General features: G+C 45.2%; 1 protein-coding gene across 1 annotated transcript in view; it reads left to right on the plus strand.

The window, feature by feature from the left end:
- Positions 1-16,289, plus strand: part of PTK6 (protein tyrosine kinase 6) — a 188,536-nt gene that overhangs the window by 51,554 nt on the left and 120,693 nt on the right. The window contains exons 2-3 of the mRNA XM_085619682.1: positions 4,664-4,785; positions 5,411-5,574. Of these exons, the coding sequence (XP_085475808.1) occupies positions 4,664-4,785; positions 5,411-5,574 (286 nt within the window). The remainder of the gene's footprint in view (positions 1-4,663; positions 4,786-5,410; positions 5,575-16,289) is intronic.

Consider the following 16,289-nt stretch of genomic DNA (forward strand, 5'->3'; position numbering starts at 1 on the left):
CATGCCGGATTAATATTTCTAGCATCAATTTGGAACACGCGTTGGTTTTTTCCGACCACTCCTTCAGTAGCTGTGGTTTTGGGTTTGCTAGAGTTGGTATAATAAATATTCTTATATTAGACATATATAAAACAGATTTAATTTTCAGAAAAACACACATTCCCTGGATGATGTCATCAGTGATGTCATCAGTGATGTCATCAGTGATGTCATTTGAGATGTCATCAGTGATGTCATCAGTGATGTCACTGACCATGTCATGAGTGATGTAATATGTGACGTCATCAGCAGTGCATTGCGGGCGCCGAGTTATAGTTAGCTGAACTAACTATAACGGGGGAATTTCAATGGTTTTGTACGAGTGAAATGTCCAACTAACTATAACGCGCCTGAAACCTATGGTTTTTTCAGTGAATTTCTAAGGTTTTTAAATGCTAATTCCTAACTATAACGTGTCTGAAACCTATGGTTTTTTCAGTGAATTTCAAAGGTTTTTTAAATGCTAATTTCTAACTTTAAAGTAACTGAAACCTATGGTTTTTTAAGTGAATTTCAAAGCTTTTTTAAATGCTAGTTTCTAACTATGCCTACAGAGGTAGGACATGTGAAGAAAGAAGAAAAAACACACAGAAAGAAGAAACTTGGGTGGGTACTGGTGGTAACTGACTCTGACTAAGCAGTCCTAGAGCCAGTGCTATGCTAAAAGACACTTAGAATACAGTTAAAACACCTACATACACTAGGGAACACTATGCGTTGGGACACCCCTGTTATTAGCATGACCTCCTCTGTAAGCCTCTAGTATATAATAGGGCAGGGGGATTAAAACTACCTTTAAAACACGCCACAGGGCGCGTTTGCACACTGGTGAAGGGAAGGGGGGAGCTGAGCTGACGTGTGCAAACACGCCCTGTGACCGTTTTAATTTGGAGGATAAAGTCCCTTGAATCCTGAGTGTCCCTTGGGTACAACTAGCCCATCAGGTATCTCTAGTTAGCACCACAGAGCTGCGTTGCAGAAAAAATGGGAACGGCCTGGACCACCTCTCTGCAACGCAGCGCAGTAGCACTTACTGGAAGCACCTGGTGGACTAGTTGGCCCCCATGGGCCCTCAGTATTGAATGGGAATTATTTCCCCAACTTAAAACGAGCCATAGGGCGTGTTTGCACACGTCACCTCAGGCCCCGTCCCCTCCCTTCCCCACTGTGTAAACACGTCCTGTGGCTGTTTTAAGTTGGGAGATTAACTCCCCTTGAACCCTGATGGTCATTCGGGGCAAATTAGCCCACTAGGTACGTCCAGTAAGCACCATTACAGAGAGCTGTAAAAAGGGGCACAGCCTGCACCACCTCTCTTCAACGCAGCGCAGTGACGCTTACTGGAAGCACCTGGTGGGTTAGTTGGCCCCCAGGGTCCCTCAGGATTGAAGGGAAATTATTTCCCCAACCTAAAACGCGCCCCAGGGCGTGTTTGCACATGTCACCTCAGGCCCCGTCCCCTCCCTTCACCATAGGAGGCCAACTAGCCCACCAGGTACCTCCAGTATGCGCCAGAGAGCTGCGTTGCAGACAGGTGTTCAGAGGTCACGCCCCTTTTTACAACACTCTGCAACCTAGCTCCGTGGCGCTTACTGGAGGTACCTGGTGGGCTAGTTGGCCCCCAGGGACCCCCAGTATTCAAGCGGAATTCTTTCCCCATCTGCAAATGCGACAGGGGGCGCGTTTGCAGAGTGCTCAAAGGAGGGGGCGTGGCCTCTGGTGCGATGCCGGTCCTTTTTTTTAACTTATTTTTTAAGAAGAGGGGCTGTGTGGCCCCCCTTCTTTCCCTAATATTCTTAGCCCTGGGGACCCCATCCCCCAGGGCCTGCCCCCAATTTTTTTTTTTTAAGTTTGGGAAGGGGGCCGTGTGGTCCCCCTCCCAAGGCCTTAATCGGCCCCGGGGACCCCATCCCCCGGGGCATGGCCTTTTTAAAAAAAATATATTCTTTTGGAGGGGGGCTGCGTTGTCCCCTCCTCAGGCCACTTGTAGCCCCGGGGACCCCATCCTCCGGGGCTGGCCCTCTCCGTTGGGGACCATGGGGGTCCCCAATCCCCCCACGGTCCCTGCCGGTTCCCCACGTCCCTCGGGAGCCGTCATTGCTTTTCCACATGGGGAGCTGCTAAGATGCAGCTCCCCGTGTGGAAAAGCAATTTGGTTTGAATTTTGAAAGAGAGAGCAGGTTTCCCTGCTTTCTCTTACAAAATTCAAACCAAGTTTTCTATGGCAAACTACAGTGTCCCAGGGGTGGGCATCCCGGGACACTGCAGGAACCAGACCTGGCGGGTGGCGGTCCCCAGGGCCATCACGATCTACAGAGCCCCGGGGGTGGTGGTCCCCGGGGCTGGGGGGTCTGTCACGGACCCCCCAATTTAAATATTTAGAGCCCCGGGGAGGTGGCGGTACTGGGGCGTGTGGGGGGACTTGAGCCCCCCCGCAACTAATTTAAAGAAGCCCCGGGGGTGGTGGTCCCCGTGGCTGGGGGGCCTGAGAGCCCCCCCACCTAATTTAAAGAAGCCCCGGGGGTGGCGGTCCCCGGGGCTGGGGGGCCTGAGAGCCCCCCCACACCTAATTTAAAGAAGCCCCGGGGTGGAGGTCCCCGGGACTGGGGGGCCTGAGAGACCACCCGCACATAATTAAAAAACAGCCCCGGGGTGGCGGTCCCCAGGGCTGGGGGGCCCCTCTGGGCCCCCCTTTACATAATGACCATTGCCCCCGGGATTTCCCCCCCCGGGGGCTAATTACCAAAGATGCACTTCGTTTTTGTTTTTTATCGGCAGGATCCGCGCACCCAGCGTGGATTTTGCCGATTTAAAAAAAAAAAAAAATTGGGGGGCCTTGGGGGTCCTTGTGGGACCCCCTGAGCAGGCCTAGGGGGTCAGGGTGTTTCTACCCTGCCCCCTTTTTGCGTTTTGCGCATTTTTCCTTCTGTTTTTTCTGCCTCTGTTCTACCGAGGCACAAGATGGCTGCCAACACTTCCTGGTTTGGAGTGTTGACAGCTAATTACAGCTCGTGATCAGGAGGTGCGCGGATTCACAACACCCATAGATATATATGTGATTTTACTTTTGATTTTCTCAGGAACTACTGAATGGATTTACACCATTTAACCAAAAGGCACGACTCTGAACCAAGGGCTACCTTTTTGCCAAATTTGGTGTAATTCCGTTCAGCAGTTCAGGCTGTAGCTGCGACTAAAGGTTCCTATGGAAAATTGCAAGGGGAAAAGACGTTTTGGGACCCCCCTTTTTTTTCTGCCCCCGCTTGACGAATCACCCAGAGTTTCAGGATAGGAGCGGTCCGGAGCTGGCTAAAAGTTTTTAAAATTTTGCGAAGATTCGTCAACTGGCGCCAAAGTTATTGGGAATAGAATGTTGTGGATTTCCTATGGAAAATAGGTCCTAACTATAACTACCTACTGGCGACCGCCAGTAGGTTATATATATATATATATATATATATATATATATATATATATATATATATATATATATATATATATATACATACATACACTTTAGGCTCATAGGACGATCAAAGTTGTGATCTGGGGTGGAAATTCGTGAGGGGGTATGGAGAGATGTTGATTTCTCTTTGTTCAGTGCTCTTTTTAGCTCTGGCGGTGACAGTTTGTGTGGGAATGCATGTTCCTACACATCAATAGAGTATGTAAATGTTCTTAAAAATCAATAAAATCAATTTGAATCATGAATAGCAAAAATGCATTAAGTGTGTTGTAAGATATTTCCCTCCTATTTTGCTCTGGTCCTACCAACTCCAAATGGGGGCCAAAGTCTTATTATGAGCTTTTGAAGGAACAGTAACCAGATGCCTTCAATCGCTCTTTCAAGATCGCTCCAGTAATGCACTTAAATTGTCAATTGGACTGACCTGACCCCTCATACACATTCATACACATACTATGCAGGAAGCAGATGTATACAATTGCAATGTAATTGCATTTGTCTATTTTTAGCATTTGGACTTTCACATCTGTTCGTTGTGTAACTATTATCTGTCGCAATTATAAACCTGAAGGGGTGACACATATGACCTGATTCACAGAGGTTACTTGCACTTTTGAGTAAGTGTACACATTTGAATACGTTGAATACTTTTTATTTTTCACGAACTGCACTTTTGTTGGAACTTACACTTTTGTAATAAGTCCAGCATTACCCATGGCCAATCACTGGTACTGCAACACCCTCTTATAGTAAATAATGGAGGTAGGGACTTGTTACAAAAGTGCAAGTTACTACAAAAGTGCAGTTTGTGAATACTGAAAAGTTGTGAACTTGCTCAAAAGTATAACTTTGTGAATAGCACTTTGTATTAAGTTTTGTAGTACCTCTCTACTCCTACAAATCCTATTACAAAATGTAGTTTGTGAATCCGGCCCATATGTAGAGTATAAAGTTGCTAATATTCACCAATTTAGAAAATCGCCAAATAATGAATATTAACCTTTATGTTGCCTTTCAAAATTGCTCTTTCCACAATAGTAATGTTGTACTTTTTTTGCTCAGTAAATTGTTTTTGCAAATCTGCCTTAGAATTTACTATAGTATAAGCTCTGTGTTTCACGTAGGATGGTATGATTAATTAGTCTATTTTTTCTACAGATGGCTTTTTGGAGAACTGAGTCGTACAGAAGCCGCTAACATTCTAATGTCTCCAGAAAACAAGAAGGGAACTTTTCTGGTCCGGGCAAGCGAAAAACATGGATTTGACTATGCTCTTTCTGGTAAATAACATTTAGCTTGGCTCTTAAAACTGCACAGAAAAACATAACATTTGTAATTCTTTGTTTAAAGTAGGTGTATGGTGCAGACCTGGTCAAGTCAAGAAAGAAGGTAAGGGAGAAACTGAATTAGTCATTGAGGTACATTCTGAACAGATGCATTTTAGAGTTCTGGAAGATGGGGACCTACAGAAGACCACCCTGCAGCCACTGCTCGCCTTCCTTAATTCTGCCTCCATCATGTGGCAAGCACAATGTGTAGGCTTTGCATGCTTTTCTTTCTCTGGTCCTTTTACAACCCCTTTCCTCAACTCACACCTTTCAAGTCCATTCATGCATTTAACTGTCTCAATGTAATGCCCTCTGTTTCCATCATTTATGCAGAATGGAATCTGTGACTGGGAGTAGCCCAGGCCAGTTGGTCTTTTAAAGGCATAGCCATTACGTTATTTCCCCAGACCTTCCTATTAGCCAGTGAAATTCTAGCCCCAGGTGTAGTACAATTTGTGGTTTGATTGGTAGGACCTGTACATTATCTTGCCTTGCCAATTCTTCACTTCAACAATATTACCTGCAATCTCTTTGATTTTAAAGTCTTAAGGTATCTTTTGTCTTCTTTCCTTCACAGTGCGTGATCAGAACTTTGTGAGACATTTTAAAATCTTGAAGAACAAACAGGGACAATTCCATGTGAACTCCATGTCCTTTTTTCAGGATCTGGAGAGTCTTCTCCAGCACTACAGTGAAACAAGCCTGATGGGTGGCCTGGTGCTTACGAAGCCATGCATGAAGGTACGGGTTGGTGGGTGGAAGGGGTAGTTGAAGAGGAACCACTACATTAGTAAAAACAGCAAAAGTTGAATAAAAGTTTCATTCAGTATTTGTACTTTGTATAGATGATTCACTGGTCTTCAGCCAACCATGTCCAGTTATTTCTCATTCATAGACTCCAGAAGTAGGGTTGCGGGGCAATCTTGCTGGCATACAGGGAGTAGAAAAGAACAAGCATTGGCATAGCCAATAGGTCTCGCCTTTGGGACCTTATAAGTGTTTATTTATCCAGCACAATATTCTTGGTACAACAACATCAAGTGCTGCTTGGCTAAACACTTACAAGGTCCCAAAGGCGAGACCTATTGGCTATGCCAATGCTTGTTTTTCCAGCTTTCAGCTGTGAAGGCAAACATCCATTGGGAAGATGCGGTCGAATTTCCCAAGATTAAGCAAAAATTTTAACATAATCTAGCAACCGTGGTGAGGAAGGCGTTGTAGTTCCTCAGGCTCGGGCTCCTTGATCGCGGCCATTGCTGGCCACATACGCGTCGTCCTGACGTGGGGGGAGGGGCTTTAGTTGCTCCCAAGCTAGGAGGACAGCATTTAGAAACCAGTGGGTAGGAATTACAATCCTACTGGATAAAACAATCCCTTGCCTAGTCTTAGAAATAGCCTGATGGCTGCAAGCCAGCATGCTTTCTGAAAAGTAAACTGGACCAGATTGTGAAACAGGAGAAGAAACCATGGAGAAATCACAGAGAATTAAAGATGATGGTCTCCATAGATTTTCCAGAGAACCCCAAACTAATCAATCGCTTAAAGACCCTTCTTTAATGTACAGAGTTTTGTGAGAAAAAAAGGAAGCTTAACATATCCTTTGGTCCCTTCAATTGAATTCTGTTTGTTTCATAAGTTGCCAATAGGTGTGCTTAATCAGAGTGAATGTTCTTTGCAAGTTTTATTCTCTGATGCTAGTTTGTTTGCTTAGGCCCAGTTTGCGATGTCTGTGTGCTGCAGCAGCTGCCTTTTTTCGTACTGTACATGCATAAACTTGTTTGCATGATGCTCTGTTCCTAATCATTTAGGCCTCTGGTGGTAACCTGTTTAGAGATAGCCTATAAGCAAAAAGGATGTTTAACATATAGTGCAGTAACTGTGTATTTGCAGAGATTGTTACATGCGCTCTCTGCCCCCACACAGTTGCTGGCGCTAGCTCAAATTGCATTGCCTATCAGCTGTGAGATATTATAAAGTGCCACCCAAGAGGATTGTCATCACTTCTATGTGCCATTGACATTTATTGCATTTTTATGCTGGAAAAAAATCTAAACCCCTCTTGTCAGTTGCTCGAAGGGCTCTTGAAGTCTTCAGAGAAAGGCCACTGGTGCTAATGTGTTGGGCTGTAGCACGTAACTGAGCAATGATCGTGATCATTTAAGGCGTAGTTTTGGGCTGACAGGCGTCCTAAGTAGTTAAAGAGCTGGAGCAGTGATATAACAGAACACAATAACATAAATAAAAACAAAATAACATCAATAAAAACAAAATGACACATCCTAACAGGACACAATGCAAAAAACAATCACAACATCACGCATACTATCAAGTACAGTACAACATAGCAATAATACAGCACAAATAAACTAAATTAAAACTACAGAACACATAAGCAGAGATAGTCTTGCCACATATTACCACCTACACAAACCTGCTTTCATGATGTGGTGGTAAAAGACGCTTGCACCTAGCAGCAGGGTCATACCACCAAGGCCATGAAATAGCGTGAGTCGAAATGTTTAGTGATGCGGTTGGCTGTCGGAGGAAAGCAAGCCGTGAGGCCAGCAGCAGCAAGTGACTGAAAGGAAACATTATCTTAATGTACACATTTTGCATCCCAAAAGAACCGTGGACTTTCTGCTGCGCCTGAACAGTCAGATCAGCAGGAGCCAGACACAGGCGGGCCTCTGATCAACAATATTAACCTTAATTAGAACGTACCGACGTTTTTCCCGAGTTTTCAGTTTGCTGCAAAAGGCATTCTGTGTAATGAGGAACGGATTGCTTGATGACTTGGTACATCCCAAAACACGTACACGTGGAAAGGCAGACATTTGTTTGACTTTTGGGCCGGGGCTAGGCAGCAGTGATTGCCTCTAATGGACAAGCATTGAGCCATGACGGCTTAACGAGGTAAGAAAGGCAGATGGCGCGCTTGCACGCGAGCGTGCACGCAAGCTTTAGGCCAGGAAAAGCTTGTGGGTAGCACAATGTAGTTGTCATTTTGGTGGCAAATGTGCTGCCTGCAAATCGCAGTGCACTACCACACCATATTTTAGTAATATATTTGTGACAGTGTGCTCCAAAATACACCGTCGGCTACATACCACACCCGTACCACTCTCCTGCTGCATACATTTGCATTGCTTGTTCTTTGTGTGGCTCGTTCACAATTCCTTTGACTTCAGTGATGTAACATTGCTGGCAGCGCCCCCTCTCTGAAAATTGTCCCAGCACCACTTGTCACTTTTCTGGCATCACATAATGCATCACCTTCCCACTACTAAGTACCCAAATGTTGTATAGCCCTTGGTGGCATTTGTTTCGATTATTCTGACTCAGCTTCCCAAATAGTCCACCCCAAAGATGGTGCCATTGTTCTAATGACGAGGACTGGGGGGCGGGGGTTGTCTCTTCTGCAGCACTGTATATCTTTTGTGGCCTCTGCCTCTGATGCTGACCTTGTTTCCAATTGTTGGTAGGCCCAGCTCTGGCAGCCTAATGAACGTAATTCTGCATTGTGTAAGCATAGTCACTCACACCTGAAAATTTGCCACAAGGTGGGTCTGTGTTGTGTTCAAACTAAGTGCTAATCAAGGAATGAACTCTCAACCAGGATTCTAGAGCAATTAAGATGCACTCCCTAGCAGTAGTAAAGAGTGTTCCATGCACAGTGTAAACAAATCTTTAACTACAGAGCCTGATTACTACCAGAAGACCATTGGACAGTGGTAAACTATTATCAATGGATCAATTGAACAGTGGATCAAAAGCCAGATGTATCAAAGTAATTTTCACGTTTTGTTCCTGTTGCTAAATGTGTTAATACTTAAGCCTGTATTCGGTTGCCTGACTTCAGTTAAAAGGTAACAACATGTAGGGGTTTTGTTCAACAAACCTACCAATACAAGTATACCAAAAATGATGAATAATGGTATGTCATATAATGAAAATGTCAGTGTCTTCAAAGAGTTGACCTGGACATGGACATCCCTATCACCGACGTGCAAGTGCACATAGTTGCGGATCTATCCCAGTCAGAGATTTTAATTCACTGCAAAAAAACTGCAGCATAAAAAGTGTGGCCAATTGAACCAACCTACTGTATCCATTTTAGTCTCCAGGAGGAAGATTCAACAAACATGGGGCCTCAATCACCACAAATCTTCCAAGTCAAAAAGTTTCAAGCAGAACCTTTAAAGCTTTCAGTGCCGCCACAGGTGCATTCGTTTCACCGAAGGCAGAGAACTTGGTTGAGTGGACACCATTTTTTTGTGCACTCAGCAAAGTTCGCAAAGTGGGACTTTCTTTTAGAAAAACAAAAAAATGAATTGCCCTGAATCGCAGTGAGTTTTTTCCGTGCATGTTCAGGCCAAAAGTTGATTCCCTTGCCTGGGACTGCCATGCCTCGCATGGTGGTCCCTGGCAGGGAAATCTAGTGAAGATCATTCTGACTGAGGCATCCTAGTCTGAGGGGCCTGAAGACCACCCAACATATGCAAACCAAGCAACAAGAAAAACTGTTCACAGGGGCCAACCTATACAGTGAGAAAATTTGAAAAGCTCTTCCAGGGCATACACGCTCGCAAGAAATTAGAAAAATTTTTGCAGATTTGTGCGTGTGTTTGCTGACAGTGGACTAAACCTTCTCTGTATAGCCATTCATTACAAAGACATCTATATTTGTAGAAAAGTCAGGCTTACCAAGTACTGGCAGAGCCTACAATTATATGTATTGCTCAAACATTTGATTTCAGCAGTCTTCATTTTATAAAAAAGATGGCAACAGAAATTAAATAATCTGTGACAACAGTTGTGTCACTACATGTCACCATCACCACATTGGTGACAATTTACGGTCCAAACAGTTGTTCTATTCCACATCAATTTGCTGCCAGTAGATCTAAAGCCTTGTTTCTGCTGTATCCAGTAGAGGACATCTAGTTGTGAAAAGTTGTACTGCAGCCTTCCAGCAGGAAATTAATTGGTAATCTGTGTGTAATTTCATGAGTCATTATCCTAGCGATATTCACAGAAGACATCCGAAATTATAACAGCAAGGACATTTCTGGTGACATTACATATCACATTACCATTAACTCCATCATTGCTAAAGGCATACTTCCATATCCTGCTGAAAAAAATCTGGGGCCTGGGGAATAATGCCCCTTCTGATTGCCCGCATTCCATTGCATATCCTTTTGTTGCCAAGGAAGTGCTTGCATTTTTACAGAGTTTTATATGGCGCAAACTTGACCCGAATTGGGTATCAGAGCGCTTTGCATAGCACCAGTTGGATTACATGAAGTCAAATTCATTTTTTGCTAAGCACTGGGAGATTAAGTGATTTGCCCAGAATCACAGGATGTTCAGCGTCATTGCAGAGACTGGAACCCAGTTCCCCAGATTCAAGGTCGACCGCCCTAGCCGTTAGGCCAACTCCTTTTCCCATTGAAATGCAGGGCGGTGAGGGATTCGTACACTGCAATGGAGGCCCATCTTACAACTGCACTTGGACTATAGTGTTTCACAGGCTCCATCAGCACCTGGCCCGGATGTGACGTACAGTGAAATGATTCACATGGCTAGATGTCTGCCGTAGGAAGGTGAAATCTGGCTATATGGTTGCCCACATTTTTTTCCTGGTGTTTGGCTGGTTTATGACTTAGTTGGACTTGGACCCTGCTATTCAGGGCCCCAGTCTATCTGCCTTCTCTGTAAAATGGTTTCCATGTACATTAGGTAGATCTCTAATTGGATTTTGGAGTGCCTTATAAGTCCCTAATATATGGTATACTATGTACCTAGGGTATAGGTACCTCAGAGGCCTACCAGGGGCTGAAGCATGTATTATGCCACCCCTGGGAAGCACTCCAAAATGATACCACAGGTCTGCTACTGCAGCCTGGGTAAGGTGGTGCATGCACCCCTTACTGTGGTGTATAGGCTACCTATATCACTACCATTGCACACACATATAAAACCTATAAGTCACTCCTAAGGGAGGCCTTAACAATCCTGAAGGCAGAGTGCTTGGTTTTTAGGTGAGAGGGTGCCCCTGCATGAGCAGAGCCCCTCTGCAGCGTTCGGAGTACCTCCTCTGATGCTGTTTGTGGTGCAGCCTAACCATATACTCTTAAGTGCATTATAACCTCACGGTAAATGCTAACTTTGGACTGGCTGCACGGAAACATGTTGTGTTTGGTGTTAAACGCTTTGGAATACTACCCCCCCCCCCCGCCAGTTCTGGCGGCGGGGGTAGCATTCCACCCTTCTAGAGGGAGAGACATGTTCACACTGGTCTACCCGGTTAAGACTTTCTAAAGCCCTGGCATCACAAAATGGATGCCACTGAAACAGACACGGGTCTGGCCTCCTGCTGCTGACCGAAACTCCGGCAGAGGAGGCCTAGACAAAAGGGTTCCTGTCCCAGGGAGGTGTAACCACCTCCCCAGACAGGCAGAATTACTTCCGGTCGAAGGAGGCGGGACTTCCTCCCCGGGACTCCTCATTAGAACGATGTGCACAATTTTAAAACATAGAGAAAGATTGCACTATTTATGTACTGACCTGTGTTGTATTGAACGTGTCACAATTGTGTAAACACCCGCTCCGGTCCAACCCGGCTTGTGCCGTTGTGTGGAGGGCAGGGCTAACCCCAACAGCAATTACTTCCGGTCGAAGGAGGCGGGACTTCCTCCCCGGGACTCCTCATTAGAACGATGTGCACACAGCGCAGCGAGAGAACACTTTGATCGTGGAAGCGCGTGTGTAAGGCTAAAACCTGTTTAATTTACTAGCGTATATTTTCAGGCGCGAATCAAGCAGGGACTGTATACTTTTAAAAAGAATTATTTGCCAATTTTAAAACATAGAGAAAGATTGCACTGTTTATGTACTGACCTGTGTTGTATTGAACGTGTCACAATTGTGTAAACACCCGCCCCGGTCCAACCCGGCTTGTGCCGTTGTGTGGAGGGCAGGGCTAACCCCAACAGCAATTACTTCCGGTCGAAGGAGGCGGGACTTCCTCCCCGGGACTCCTCATTAGAACGATGTGCACACGTACGCGCAGTGGACGCGCCCTAAAGGCAAGCCCGTCTGCTCCCGTCCGCGCACGACCGAGCCCAGAGCCCCAGACCCCTGGTCCTAGCGAGAGGATCATATTCACAGCAGACGAGATACGCAAGTTAGAAAGACCATGCCACACTCTATGCAAATACACCATACGCGCTGATAGCAGAGAACTGAGGTGCAAACAATGCCAGTTAACCCTAACACCCCAGCCAAACAAGAACACAGGAGGGAAGATACACTTAGCACTACTGAATTGTAGATCGCTAGCAAAACACAAATTTGAAATTCAGGACTTATTGAGAGAACGCGATCTAGATGCCCTTCTCCTAACTGAAACATGGTTACATGAAAGCTCTACACCGGATATCCTGGATGCCATTCCGAGGGAATATTTACTAGCACGACAAGATCGAGTCGGTCAAAGAGGGGGAGGTATCACTATTATTTACAAATCTACATTGAAATGCATAATTAACAAGGCAGACATTAAGAACTGTGAGGCTCTTTTTTTCTCTTTAGCAGCCACAGAAGATTACACCACCTCAGGTTTTTTGATATATCGGCCACCAGGACCACTAATACAATTTAGAACGAGCCTAGAAGAGGAGTTAATACATCCAGCCCTTCGTCATAAGGACCTAATAGTTTTAGGAGACTTAAATATTCACTTTGATAATGAGCTAGATCAAGAGGCTAAGGCAATACGAGGTGATCTACAAATGCATAATCTAGTATTAAAAGGAGAGAAACCTACGCACCAAGGGGGACATACCCTAGATCCTATTTTCTCAAATATCACCGATATAGAGGTAGACACTCCATGGCCAATTCCATGGTCAGACCACCACCTGATCCAGTTCACGATACCCTCCCAGAGAGAGAGAGCAAAACCACAGAGTGAGGAAATAACAACTAGGAAATGGAATAATTTTAACTCCACCTCCTTTACCAATGAACTAAAAGGAATTAGACCTACGCTTGATTTAGATATCAATATAGCTAATAGTCAAATTGATACATGGATTACTCATGCATTGGATAGGACAGCACCTTGGAGCTTTAGGACGCCTAGGAGACATAAGGAAACGGCCCCTTGGTTCAATATGGAACTAAAAGCAGCCAAAAAATCCTGTAAAAGGTTGGAGAGAATATGGAGGAGGGATTATGGCAACAAGGCTAAAGAAGCATACAGAAAGGAATTAAAACAATATCACTCACTAATAAAAAAACAAAGATGTGCGTTCTATACAGAGAGAATTGAGGGGGCTAAGAATTCGCCAAAAGAAATGTTTGTCATATTAAAATCTCTTAGGACTCACGAAGAGGTGGACGATTCGAAGCCATCTGCGGATAGTTGCAACAGGATAGCGGAATTCTTCGCAAACAAGGTGAACAAAATCTATGGCACATTTCCGATAGAGGCTAAACAAGGCCTAGGGCCTGTCACTGAAAGCCAGATCATTTTTTCAGGAACAATGTTAGAGGCTTTTAAGACCCCAGAATTAGAGGAGCTCACAGCCATAGCTAAGAATATCAAATCTGGCTCACCGCTAGACCCAGCCCGACCAGATATAATAATGGAAGGCGCCAAAGAAATCATGCCGTATATATCATAGCTCATCTCCAGATCATTCGTAAGCGGTACGGTCCCGGCTAAATGGAAACAAACCATTGTTAAACCTCTAAAAAAAATAGCATCAATCGACTCAATGACACTAGAAAATCTACGCCCCTCTTTACTACCTTTTTTTGCGAAAATTGCGGAGAAGGTTGTAAATAAACAACTGGTAGAACATATAGACAGAAATAATATACTCCATCCATCACAGTCGGGCTTTAGAAAGGCACACTCCACGGAATCAGCACTACTGATTTTAAAAACAACTGTTATTCTAGCTACGTAGTTGATCCTAGCTGTCTCTGGGCTTTGGGACACTCTCCTGCGCAGCGGAGCCAGCGCTGTTGTAGGGAGGGCCATAACTTCGCCGCCATCACCACCCACGAGACACTAGGCCACGCCCCTAACGCTAAGCCACGCCCCCTCCCGGAACAATATAGTGCCGTGCTGAAGTACGAGCCGGCGCTGACAGACAGCTACTCCTGAGGCGGAAGCCGGGGGTGACGTTCCTCAGTTTTAATCCTTTTAATCTTTGCCTATTTGCACTTTGTTGATATAAAAACGAATTGTTGCATATTTCCACATTGTAGATTTTAAAAACAACTGTGTTATTCTAGCTACGTAGTTGATCCTAGCTGTCTCTGGGCTTTGGGACACTCTCCTGCGCAGTGGAGCCAGCGCTGTTGTAGGGAGGGCCATAACTTCACCGCCATCACCACCCAAGAGACACTAGGCCACGCCCCTAACGCTAAGCCACGCCCCCTCGTCTTCCCCATAACAATGCTCACTCCCCGGAAGCGCAGCGGACGTGCCCTCAGCACGCCGAAGACACGCCTAAGACTAGCCCGTCTGTGTCCGTCCGGGCCAGGACGGGGCACGGGGCAGAGGACTATGCTCTACCCACTCTTAAAAGACTGGTAAGATGCCCTAGTCAACTAAGAGCGCTACGCCCGATCACGAACACTAGGTGTACAACGCTCGAACTCCACAAAACCGGAGTCACCTCTTGCCCAAACTGCAACCTTGCCTTTACCATTCATCAACCTTATTCTGATGCTACGAGGAGGCACAGGAAACGCAAACAGCCCTGTAACGCTGTGGCACAAGAATATTTACTCTATAGTACTAACTGCCGCTCACTACCGAAACACAAATTAGACATCTTTAACCTCCTATTGGAAGATAAATCTAGCGCCCTCTTCCTGACAGAAACGTGGCTACACGAGAGTGCTGGCCCAGACGTTGCTACTGCCCTCCCCGCCAACTATGCAATCATCAGGATAGATAGAAATAAACAACTAGGTGGTGGAATTGCAATCATTTTCAACAGAGACATGAAATGTACGTTAGAACCAGTCGACATTCCTGACTTTTTTAAAATATCGTTGAACCCGAACTTTACGATGTCTGGCCTATTGATATACCGGCCCCCTGGCAATTCATCCCAATGGGCGTCAAATCTAGCCAATTATATTACTCCGTACTATATAGCCTCCAAAAACGTTTCACTTATTGGTGACATTAATTTACATCTTGACGACCCTTCTATCCCCTTTTGCTCAAATTTGTTAGATGATCTGACGGCCCTTAACCTGACTTTAGTCAATTTTGGATCTACCCATAAAGCGGGCCATTTACTCGACCCCATTATTTCTAATATCAACGAGCTAAAATGGCATGACACCATCCCCATTTGGTGGTCTGACCACCATCTAGTAAAATTTAGCATTAATCTCCCACCTACCACTAGTATACAATCTGTTTTTTCAGCTACATCCAGGAAAAACTGGAAATTACTGGACATGGCAAAACTTAACGCTGCACTCCATGAAAACCCTCCTACAAAAGGTCATAACATGGATAGCTTAGCAGCAGCTACTCAACAATGGCTTAGTGACGCCGCTGATCATTGCTTACCCACCCCTCATATCAAAGGAAACAGACACCGTCACCCTGCCCCATGGTTTAATGACCTTTTGAAGATTGAAAAATCGAAATGTAAGGCGCTTGAGCGTCAATGGCGTAAAGACTACGCCCCTCACGTAAAAAAGACCTACCATGAAGCCAGAAATGTATACCACACTGCTTGCACGAAAGCGCGAGCTCTCTTTGTTTCAAATACCATCATGGAAGCTACCAATAAGCCGAAAACTCTGTTCAATAAGGTTAAAGAACTTGCAGGTGCACAAACCACAGCTACGGCTCCCCCTCTTAACACTCATCAATGTCAAGATCTAGCCTGCTTTTTCACCGAAAAAATTGAGAAAATCATCAGGGACATTAAAACAAATAATAATGAACCATCCCCTACTATTGACATGGAATATGCTCCCTCCTGTGAGAACACCCTGGAATCTTGGCCTCTCATCACGGTTAACATACTGAAGACCATTTTTAAGACCATCAAATCCGGCTCCCCCAGGGACCCGATTCCTATCAAAGTAATTAAACAACTGGACGATCGCTCCCTGGAAATCATTGTGAATACACTCAATTCTTCGTTAGAACTTTCCACAGTTCTGGCCCTTTGGAAACACGCCATGATAAAGCCATTGCTAAAGAAGCCCACAGCAAATCCGGAGCTCCCGGCAAATTATAGACCTATATCTTTGCTCCCTGCCTTCTCCAAATGCTTGGAGAGACACGTCCACTCGGTCTTATCCACCTTTGCTGAAAATAATTCGCTCTTGCACCCTTCGCAATCGGGTTTTCGGGCTGGCTTCTCGACAGAAACCACCGTCCTACGAGTTACTGAACACAT

Source organism: Triturus cristatus, chromosome 7 (assembly GCF_964204655.1).
Source record: "Triturus cristatus chromosome 7, aTriCri1.1, whole genome shotgun sequence".
Classification (NCBI taxonomy): Eukaryota; Metazoa; Chordata; class Amphibia; order Caudata; family Salamandridae; genus Triturus; species Triturus cristatus.